This window comes from Habropoda laboriosa, unplaced genomic scaffold (assembly GCF_001263275.1).
Source record: "Habropoda laboriosa isolate 0110345459 unplaced genomic scaffold, ASM126327v1 scaffold65, whole genome shotgun sequence".
Lineage (NCBI taxonomy): Eukaryota > Metazoa > Arthropoda > Insecta > Hymenoptera > Apidae > Habropoda > Habropoda laboriosa.
In genome coordinates, this window is record NW_017100254.1 from 3,659,686 (window position 1) to 3,671,737 (window position 12,052).

General features: G+C 37.2%; 1 protein-coding gene across 1 annotated transcript in view; it reads right to left on the reverse strand.

The window, feature by feature from the left end:
• LOC108572378 overlaps positions 1-7,439 on the reverse strand; it is an 11,826-nt gene extending 4,387 nt beyond the window's left edge. Inside the window, exons 1-7 of the mRNA XM_017934610.1 lie at positions 7,348-7,439; positions 6,824-7,046; positions 6,443-6,569; positions 4,709-4,923; positions 4,529-4,619; positions 3,578-3,846; positions 3,201-3,460 (exon numbers count right to left, since the gene is read on the reverse strand). Of these exons, the coding sequence (XP_017790099.1) occupies positions 3,201-3,460; positions 3,578-3,846; positions 4,529-4,619; positions 4,709-4,923; positions 6,443-6,569; positions 6,824-7,033 (1,172 nt within the window). The 5' untranslated portion in view covers positions 7,034-7,046; positions 7,348-7,439. The remainder of the gene's footprint in view (positions 1-3,200; positions 3,461-3,577; positions 3,847-4,528; positions 4,620-4,708; positions 4,924-6,442; positions 6,570-6,823; positions 7,047-7,347) is intronic.
• Positions 7,440-12,052: the final 4,613 nt, after the last annotated feature.

A 12,052-nucleotide genomic window follows, 5' to 3' on the forward strand; every position in this document is an offset into this window, starting at 1 on the left:
CAGAACCTTCAGGTCAAAATACGCCGCGAAGTGTCTAGGGCCCAGTATAAAGGGTGAATAAGTTCGCGGGACATCGGAGGGTCCTTATATACCTGCGGTACCCTCTCCCCAAAGTCATTAGCAAAATCGTCCGTTAGGTCAGGCGGGAAATTTTCGCGGGAGATTTTCGCGGGAGATTTCCGATATCGTAACACGGTATAATTTATCAATTTTCACAATTTTGTTATAAATTTATACTTCCGACAATTTGTTATAACATTGCATATAACAATTTATACGTTTTTACAATATTCTTCAATGGAAACATAGGTTTTAGCGTTCTCGTTACTTACTCGTGGTTAAATTAATTTCGTAGGGATTAAAAATCAGGTTGACCTGTGGTCGTAGATTAAAAATAGTGATAGTACAGCTAAAATTATCGTGTTAAATAATTCTTTTCCTACGAATCAAAAATGTATTCAACGTTTGTTTGTTATAATATCGTGAAATGAATTATATTACACATTTTCTCTATTCACACTGAATTTAAAGATTATAACGATTAAAAATCAAGTTGACCTGTGGTCATTTATCAAGAATAATCATAATAAAGCTGAAATTATTGTGTTAAATAATTTTTTTAATACGAATTAGGAATTTATTCAACGTTTGCTTGTTACTACTTGTTACAGTATACTGTCTCGCAATGTAAATTTAAGTAAATTAGGTTGAACTGCACAGAAAATGCACAGAACTGCACAAATAATTTATTTCATGGTATTGTAACAAGCAAACGTTGAATACATTTTTCATTCGTGTAAGAAGAATTATTTAACACGATAAATTTAGCTGTACTATGGTTATTTTTAATCTACGACCACAGGTCAACCTGATTTTTAATCCCTACGAAATTAATTTAACCACGAGTAAGTAACGAGAACGCTAAAACCTATGTTTCCATTGAAGAATATTGTAAAAACGTATAAATTGTTATATGCAATGTTATAACAAATTGTCGGAAGTATAAATTTTTAATAAAATTGTGAAAATTGATAAATTATACCGTGTTACGATATCGGAAATCTCCCGCGAAAATCTCCCGCGAAAATTTCCCGCCTGACCTAACCGACGATTTTGCTAATGACTTTGGGGAGAGGGTACCGCAGGTATATAAGGACCCGCCGATGTCCCGCGAAATCATTTACCCTTTATACTGGGCCCTAGACACTTCGCGGCGTATTTTGACCTGAAGGTTCTGAGATGTGAATAGAGTGGTCGGGGGCTACTAGCTAGTCTATGTCCACCCTGTACACACTCAGCCTTCTTGTAACACTTGTATACATTAGAATCAATTAGAATTTCTATTACTAATTATTAAACAAATTTTAACAATTACCGGCACTCGCTAGGCACGTAATATCAGACTTTAAATACTCGACTTCGAACTTCGGTTTAGTCATAATTCTATTAATGTTATAATAACGTATAATTTATTAATTTTCACAATTTTATTATTAATTTATACTTCCAAAAATTTGTTAAAACATTACATATTATTATTTATACATTTTTGCAAGTTTCTTTGACAAATAAGTACGTTTCAACGATCTTATTACTTTCTCGTTGTGAAATCAAGTTCGGAGGATTAAAAATCAGGTTGACCCTTGGTCGTAAATTTAAAATAGCCATAGTGAAGGTGAAATTATTATTTTAAATAAATGTTTCTATACGAATTAAGAATCTATTCAACGTTTGTTTGTTGCAATACCGTGAAATAAATTGTATTATATATTTTCTCAGTTTAGACTGAATTTAAAGTTCGTAAGGATTAGAAATCAGGTTGACCTGTGGTCGTAGATTAAAAATAGCCATAGTGAAGGTAAAATTATTACGTTAAATAATTGTTTTTATACGAATTAAATATTGATTCAACGTTTATTTGTTGCAATACCGTGAAATAAATTGTATTATATATTTTTTCTGTTTACACTAAATTTAAAGTTCTGTTTACATGTTATAACAATTAGAATGTAGACGTTTTGCCGTTTCACGGTTTTTCCTCTGTTAATTATGTGTTTATAAATCATTTCAAACTAAAGCAGCACCATGCCCACCCTTAATTAAACCGTCTCAGTAGTTTACCGTAATTAATAATCTATTTTCGGAATTTATACGAGAATTTTTGAATTTTAGTAAATACTAGAGTCAGTGCATCGCGTATTGAAATAATAGCTTCATCCCTAGTTCGTTTATTATTGAATATTTTTACGCGTTTAACTTATGCTTCTCCCCAATTCTCGTCGCGTATTTTATTCAAATTTTCTTATATTCTAGAATCGAAAAAGATACGAATTCGCGTTTTTTCTGGTGATTCTTTCAATTTTTCAATTGCATTACGCATTATTGCAATAATTTCTATCGTTACATTTAATTCTAATTGTTTAGCAGCTTTTCTGCTGCTATCGACCCTACATTTTTTTTTTTCTTACGTGGAGGTAGGCCGACTCTATGTGATAAACAATTGGCAACCAAACGGTGGCTCGCTAAAGCGATATATTATGAAATTAAATTAATCACTCAATAAGTTTTAACGTTAGATTGTTTCCTCGATATGGCCATGGTGGTCATCAGTGACTGGAGTGCCTCAAATGTTTAGAATAATTAAAATAAAATAAATGTTGTCAACTAAAAATTTGGAACGTCATAGCTAGCTAGACATTATTTTCAATTGAAAAAAAAAAATTATTAAGCATAATACTATAATCCTATGCTTAAAATGTATTTTCTTGTGGCCGCCTGACAGCAACCTGTAAATCTGGTGCGACAGTGACTGTGTTAATAAGTAAATGTTGTTCAAATTATATCGTGTTTGATATCATATTCATCAGAAAAATCTTATCAATGTGTTAAAAAAAATTCCAGATGGAAAAAAGTAAAATTTAAGAAATTATATTTTTCTATTGTGATTTGTCGAGCCGTGAAATCGCGTAAAGGAAACCGACTGGTGTAGCGTTATACGCTGGACTGACTGCGAGAGAGATAACATGGGCGCAGCAATAACACAGACCTAGGCGTAGGACCATCTATACTGTCACTTGTAGAATCCAAACTTACTGACTCTGGTAGAGAATTTACTGTATTCTCAAAATTTATATAAATTTGCACAAAAATCCGCAGTCCAATAATTATCGAGGAAAACTGTATATAAATAATTCACGTACTCTACAGGACCTTTCTCATTTATCTTTTCATCCCCCATAGAAACCTGAATTCCCTTCTCCTTTCGTTTCTCTTTGATCTTCTCGGGATGGTGTGGCCTAACATCCCCCAATCCTCCTATACTTGTCACCAAATTCACCAAACTCGACGACGAGAACGTCGACAGTCTTCTCGTTAACAATTCACGCATCGATCCAGACTTCATTCGATTGTAGATCCTATCTTCTATCTCGGAAATCGAGGCCACCCTCTTCGCAGGCGTCTGTGTTCAACAAATTACCAACACTGTGACAACGTCATTTCATCTATTCGTCGATTCCACGTTAGTTCGTTCTTCTAGCAATAATATCGACTTTTAGTGGGTTTTTTTCAAGCTGACCTTCAGCGTTTCGATCAAAAGTGGAACCTGCTTCCCACTATCGCTCTTCAGACTCGTTAAACTGCTCCACCTGGTTTTCGCAGGCATTCTAATAATGTCGCTGCAACGACGATGCGACACCACTATCGCATGCAGCTTCCGTTCCTCCCTCTGGCGCTCCCTTTCCGCGCGAACCTCTTCCGGTTTCTTCACGTGCCATTCGACCGGGTGCATCATCGTCATACCGGCGATGCAGTTCAAACTCATGGCACCTGTCATCAGTGCTGTTCCTGTGAAATTGTTGGAAAAGTAACTAATTACAACGACACTATTTCTTACACCGATTTTACTGAAAAATGTGAAAATGTTAAATAGTAACATTAGTACGGTTTTTAGGTCATTTTTCACCCATTGCCTGTATATTTCTTTAACAACTTTTGCTGTTATCGAGTTTATTGTGCCTTAATATTGTATTGCAAGTTAGAGAAATTGTTACATATAAAGTCTTTGGGTCTAAAATAAGGTTACTACAGGGAAACTCTTACATTCGCGGAGATAAACGGAGAAACTGTGAATAGCAGGGAACGCTGTACGTTAGAAAATACTTATGGTACAACTTTATTTACACATTAACAAAAATAACTAATAATAAAGTATTAAAATTTGACTAATAATGAAATAAAATAATAGAATCATAACAATAAAAGTTATGTGATAGTGATATGATACCAGAGATGATATGAAACGATGTGAATGAAGCATAGGTGATGCGGTGTTACACTATTATTGATGTTGAAAGATTATCTGCTTCAGGTGATGAATTTCAAAATTTAAGAATTTAAGAATTTTCTATTTAATTTTTTCAAACCGTACACACAGAGGTTTCACTGTATTATAGAATATAAAAAATAGTAATTTACACTTGCATGCTTTACTTTTCCAAAAGCAACTTTTTTCACTCATCAAGCTCACCTCGAAATCCGTACATCTTCATCATTTTCTCGATGCATATAGGATACGCAATTCCCCCTAATCCAACGATTACTTGTGCCGCGCTCATTACCTAAACACCAAGAATTTCTCTAAAAAATTAAGAATATAAGTAAGTAAATATGTCGAAGATTGCCGGCCATCGGCCCCTTGTCTACGTACTGGCGCTCTTTTCTTCACGAAGTAGGCGTTGAAGTTTGTGTTACAGATCGTCACGATCAGACCAAGGCCCATTCCTTGGAGGAAATTTAAGAATGCCATTTCGTAGACGTTCCTGACGAAAGCTAGACAAACGTTTGGCACCGAGAACAGCACTGCACCGAAAACACCCACTGGCCTCATCGAATATTTCTTTAGCAGAGTGTTCGTCATTAAACCTGTAGCAAAATTTTCACAATTTCAATTTAATTTCATTCACAGTGGGACTATTTATTTTCCACCTGATCGTTAAACGTCTACACTTTATTTTTTTAAGTTTCAGTCGTTTTGTATCATAATTCATCCTTTATGAATAGGATTGCTGTATTTTTTCATCACAAAACTGGAACAGATTTCCCCGCACCTTAGAGCTCTTTAAAGATCAAGAAATCGGGAAACCACGACGTATAGCAACCCTATTTATAACTAAAACAAACCTACTTCGTCGTATTTCTTTAAATCAAATTTCTGTTCGACTAAAGTCCTTCTTGTCTTAAAATCTCGTGTCCCAAAGAGTTAGACAACAGTTTCAGCGTAATCTTCGGTTGCAAATGAGTTTTATCATCAATTATGTAGTATCGGGGCCTCCGTACCCAAATAGGAAACCGACAAGGGACAATAGAGAGGGAGTGGTTGGCGTAGCGCGCAAAGCCTCGTTCGACTAAAGTCCTTCTTGTCTTAAAATCTCGTGTCCCAAAGAGTTAGACAACAGTTTCAGCGTGATCTTCGGTTGCAAATGATTTTTATCATCAATTATGTAGTATCGGGGCCTCCGTACCCAAATAGGAAACCGACAAGGGACAATACAGAGGGAGTGGTTGGCGTAGCGCGCAAAGCCTCGGCTTGCTTAGCCGAATGTCCCGGGTTCGATTCCCGTTGGGTCCCTCAATATTTTTCCGTCGTCGGTTCCTACAATTATTTGACTATTTTCATTGTACGTGTACTGTTATCATTGTGAAACGGTATTATCAACACCAAGAATGAATGTCACGCGCGCTTAAAGGTATACTAAAACTTCTAACAATAAGCAGATACGTAGTAGAAAATTATTCAATGACACGTTATCACTGTTATGTTCTTTCGTGAAAACACACACGAGAAGTAAACGTAGCCACACATCTCCACTGCGTGCCACACAATTATAGCAAACAGATTGTACTATTTTCAGACTCTATTTACCGTTACGTTTGACAATTACACAATTATCAGAGAATCTTCGCTTTGAATATTTTCCAATTAAAAACCCCCGAGATTCGTGCTATTCTATTTTATTCGAGCGTTTAAGTTAAAAAAAAAAAAACATCCTCTTGGAAGCAAAAGTGAATTTTGGCAAACTTTCAATTACCAAGGATCAACTCGACGCTGTGAATTACAACTTGCCATTTCATTTGTATGTGCAGACGTGATTTGCATTTTCTGCCGTCTAGATCTTCTCGTGTCAAACAAGCGTGAGTTGTGCTTAAGCACGATTCCACGAGTGAAATTATAATATCTAGTGAAACTGTTCTTCGAATTATTCACTTCAATTCGAAATATTATTTATTCGATGCTTTCCACTGTCTGTCGATATTTATTATTTATCGTAAGTAGAACATCGTTGATTTTCGTTTTAAACATTTTTTATATCGAACCGAACACACGTCGAAGCTGACGAAGATAAATCCAACGAAATATTTGGGGAAAAATGGAAAAACTCACCAGCAATGGAGAACGTAACCATAAAAACCGAATTAAAAAGCGTCATCGCTGTTCCAGCCTGACCAGTCGCTTCAAGAAAGTCTCCAAATATTATTGCAAACGACGAGGTTGGTCCGAATGTTGTAATCTATTCAGACAACCAGATAAATGCTATAAAAATCTTGGCAATAAAATAGATAACAACGAGACGATAACTATAAACTGTTCCGTTAACTCGATATTTTCCAAACCTTGAAGAAACGCAAGAACAAGCTCGCTAATCAAAATAAGCTGAGAAAATTCGTTTCTACAAATTGCAAGATGGTTCAACTAAAAATAAAAAGTATCAGTGCAAACAACACGGGATATCTTGAATCTACGAAACGACATTTGCATACTAACGAACACTACGATCATGGCGAAAGCAACCATCCACCCCCAACCACCATCCGGTGCTAAATCCTCTAACGTGATCTCTTCATCGTCATCCTCGTCGCAGCCTTCTTCTTTGTACGACAAAAACACGTTATTTCGAAGTTTCTTCTCGTCGTCGATGAAATTGTTCGTGGTTGTTCCCATTGTTGTCGTTCCATTGCTTTTAGCTACCGTCATATTCTTCTTAAGTCTACACACATGTCGCGAAACATCGGTGAAACAGTCTAATTTATCGTGCGAGTGAAAACGTAAAAGCGAATTTCAACATCGATCTCCCTTTAATCCTCTCAATTTTCTCACGAGTAATTTTGCCAATTAACGAGCATTCGCAATCGAATCGTCGTTGCGTGTAAACGTTTCCTTTTTTTCAACGAAAACACACAGATAAGAGAAAAAGAAACTCTTTTGGCCGAATCGCGGAAACACAATCGGGATTAAAGTTTCTCGAATGATTCGGGTATTTGAAATTATGTAAACGATTGAGACCTTACCAGGCGGGGAGAAACGGTCTCTTTCACTCGATGGAAAGAAACTCCGGTCGCAAATTAATAAACGTTATTGCCGTACGTCACACACGGCTGGATCGTTTTTGACTGAGCGGAACATGGTACAGATGATTTCGAAGACTTTTCTTATCTATGTACACAATGTCACCGTACTAAATACCTATCCTTAAGTAGAATGAAATATTGCTACCGCAGCATCTGGAATTAGGAAATCATTTTGAAGGGAAAAATCGTCGGATTGTAAATAGAATTCGTAACGCTGCGTATATGCCGTTGATCGAATCGCGGAGAGATAATAACAAGGAAACAATAATAATATTCGTTTTCACGCACGAACAAGCCGCCATTGTCGCGTTACACTTTATCTTGCACGAATAAAAGAGGAATAATGGAAAAATAAACTTCCTCGATATTTCGTTTCGATGCACCTCTCGCCGCAGGATTTATCTTTCGCGGTGCGTTTCAGGCGATTTACATAATTGTTCTTCCTACTTCTCTCGAGATATTGCGTGCAGTAATAAAATTGCAGCGCAATCGAAATATAAGAGATATTAGGAAACATTTACGTGACAGAAGAATTAAAAAAAAAAACGGCCATGAATTGAAAATTTAACACGATCATACAGTCGAAACAAAAAGAAATATGAAAAGAATTAGGAAAGAGAAAATTAAATTACGAAAATATGAAGAAATTCGAATTTTATTTTAAACATTACTGCCATAAATTAAGAAGTTAAATCGATCGCTATATCAAGTATCCAGCCGGTTACTAAAATTGCATTTACGCATCAAAGGTTGTCTACATTTAGGCGTGCGTTTTTCGGAGTCCACAGCTTAATACTCTCCACCCTCTACCTTTTCGTGCGAATCTTTTCACCTACAGACAGCAAGCCCCGCGTATTTTGTTATTCATAAAACAGCAACGAAAATCAACGACACACCACTGGAATATTTATTAATTATAACTGCTCCACCCTATATAAAGTGCGTTATCTGGTGCATAGATACGAATATCCCTTCCAGCGTGCAATATTTATTCAACAGATTTATTTTCTGAAAAGCCTAGTTTTAAAAGATTACACAAACATTGCAGCTGGTGTGATCGTCAACTTTTCCTTGAACGTTTTCAAAATAATCGAAACAAAATGTAGAGGACTCGTCAATGAGTCAAACGGATTCGAACACTTTGTTGTTAACTTCGACGCTTTTTTTCCCACGTTCCGTTAAGTTCAACGCACCAAGTATCGTCGTTGAATCTAACACGACATTTACTCACGCTACTAATAAATACTATATACATTTCCCGTCGCTTTTAACAATGTAATTAACGCGTTCCGAATGCGTTTATCACGTTTCAACGTGATAAAATGGAGCACATATAGCCTTCAATAACGTGATACATCGACTGTACAAAAATGCATTAATTGCTCGTATGGTAACAGGAACATTTTCATCGTTCCAAATCTTCTTTTCTCCCCAAATATTCGATTTTCGACAATTACCGAAATTCTCGACACTTCGATCGGTGCAATTAATTGGCGTTGTTCTTCGAGATGTTATTAAAAATGCAGAAACGTCGATTGTGATTCGAACTACATTTACGACGCGAGAAAGAAAAATTTGCTTTCAAACCGCAGCTAGTTTATACCGCAAGTAATTTAAACCATTGGCAAAAAGTATTCTTAGCGGTCGTGTTAATTAATCCATGTGACGTTCGGTTACACCTCAAGTCAATAATGAACAATAGAACTGACTGAAATATTCATTTCGATTTTTCATTTTATTTAAATATCAACGTAAATTATTCCAGCTCTGTGTCAAGGGCAAACACGAAGATTTGCTTGTAATTACGAATATCAGGAAGACACCTGTCAATTGTAGAAGCAAGAAAATTCTGCTTCCGATCACAGGTAGCGGATTATTTGCCTGTGTTATCGTTTTTAATGTAACATTTGCAGTAGGCTTCGCGAGATACAATACGATAAGAGTAATAAGGAATAAAAAGATAATTGATAAATTCTCGATATCGTGTTAGTGCAAAGCTTTCCTTCGGCGTAATTCAATGATACAGATACTCTTCACGTTCGATCGTGTTGAAATCCCCGATGGAATTTCACGAAGACACACGATCATCGGGATATGAAATTCGGATAATACCGCGATTATGCAAAAATTACTTACATGAAACCGTTAAAATTATCCTTGAAATAAATCAAATCATAGGTAATCAGACTAGCGTCGCTACCGACAATGGCAATTACGCTGAATCTGTCCATTCTACGAAAATCGAGTGTCCTTTATCCCGAAAACGGAATTGCAAGAAAGTAACTCTCGAAAATTGTAAGAAAGTAATTCCTCGAGAAAAAAAAAGAACAAGAAGCGGCAGGATCGTCATCGTTATCACCAAGAAAAGCGACACGCTGGTATCTCGATCTTCATCTCAGCGTTAAACCGATTCAGTTCTCGATCTAAATCTGCGAGCAAGTAAATGGCCGCTGATCCAAGTAAAATACGATTTCGACATTGACACGATTTTTCCTAACAACGAAGCTTCTCAGGCCAACTTATGAATATCGCCAGCAATGGACGCACATTCAACGCGTCGCGAAAGTCCTGTGCGATTTCGTCACGACGCGTTCACTATCACACTTTTAGGTGTGCACGAGGCAACGATAGCGTTTGTCCCGTCACTGGGCATAGCAGAAGGTCAGCGATAAAACGGGACGATTCCGGTAGGAATTTCGTTGGGAAAAGGTCGACACGGTGATCGTATGGCGATGAAACGTGCGCGAAACGCGACGGGATAAACGCGCGATGGCTATTGATCATAGTCGAATGAGAGTAACGAGATATCGGTGTAATCTCTGGTGTCTCCTCCGCTTCGCGCTTTCTTTCCTCCTCGGTGGTCGAACGACCCTCCTCCGGCTTGTTCGCGGCACACGGACCCAAGATAAACAAGCCGACAGAGAGAAAAAAGACAGCCGCGGCTTCGATGCGGCGTCATTTCAAGCCGTGGACGCGACATTTCACGTCCGAATGACACACGCACACACGCACACGCGCACTCTGTTGTTTTATCGAATCAGGGAAACGCGAGAGGTGAAATCGGGAAAGTTCAGAGAACATCCAGCATTTCCCCCGGCTGCGAAAATACATTCGATCTCCACTCTGTTCTGCCTGGTCGAGTTGGATATTTTTCGCAAAAACTCCGCTCTGCGCCGATAACCGCCATGTTGATAGTGAAATATCAAACAGCTGTGGATGTGCGTATACGTGTTGGAGAAGTCGAGCGCGCTTATTGAGTCATGTCTGCTCGTTGCCACCGACTGTCATTGTAAGTAAACACTCTTCTTCTTCGTTTTCACGCTGATCATTCGAGACGCGTGTGTTTTCGAAGTGTAACCGGGGGCGGAAGTCGGTGATACCAGTCGACTGTTTCAGTGCCGAGTGATTTTTCCAACTTTGGTGTCTTCAGGTTTCGAATATCGTTCGTTTTCAAGTTTTCGAATGTCAAATCTGCAATTCTTTCATCTTACTTTTCAAGTTCCAATTTCAAACTGCAAAGCAGCGAAATTCAACGTTGAAATCTTCGAATCTCGTGTTTGACTGACTTGATCTTCGATTACACTCATTTCCAAACGACAGAAAGAAAACTTGGACGTTTCATTAATTACTAGAAATCATGTTCGACCTTTCGACAGACTTGCACACGATTATCACAGTAAATGAGAGTTCATTCATACGGCACTCGGCAATATTCCGAGCGTCTTCGTTACTAGACGCAACTGTAGAATTATTCTGTCATCGAGAATGTAAAATTCGACACGCTCAGAGTATACACATTTCGTGAATCATTTTATCGCACTGTTACGAAACTTTTTTAACAAACAAAAGGCGTAAAGTGCAAATTCAAATTATATTGGCAGAGCTTGAAGAAACCTCCGATAACGTGGCTAATGTTTATTAAACATTCACCGTAAACATAAAACAAAGTTATCGAAAAATATTATCATAGCATTTAATTACCAACTAAAATAAACGATAATCGAAACGAATGATGTAAGACTGTTCGAATTTTCTTCTTTTTTTCTACAAAACACTTGTGAACTCGAAATTTCCCCCTGCACGACAGTTTTATCTCTCGCGATCAGCATGAGAGAAAAATATTTAACCGTTGTCTGTAATTTTGAAAAATCCACGTTACTCTCCACTTACACCACTTAACACTATCAGTCCGTTGCTTCTTCAGTTTCACCTTAAACGTTCTCACCTTGATTAATGCAGCACAAACGCAAGAAGCGCGAAGCATTAACCTCTTAGGCACATTTATTAGCACCTTTTGCATGAAATTAAACGTAATGAAATTCATCAATAGATGAATCATTTCTGTTTACTTAAAATGGAGAAGCATTAACCATGTCAGAATTGTTGTTTCTTTAAACGACGAATCGGCATCGATGAATAGCCTAAAGCGCTGATTTTTCACGAAGAAAATATCGTTATTTTTCTAAATCAGTCAAAACTGTGTATTTTTTGTCAAATTGGCGAAAAACATAATATAAATTCTTTTCTACTAATTATTTTATATGTTCCCCGAGATAAAAAAGGCTAAAAATCGCTGATCTACAGTTTTCCCTTATCTCCTCTCCAATTTGCACAGAAATTCGAAAAGAAACACTTGCGGCGCACA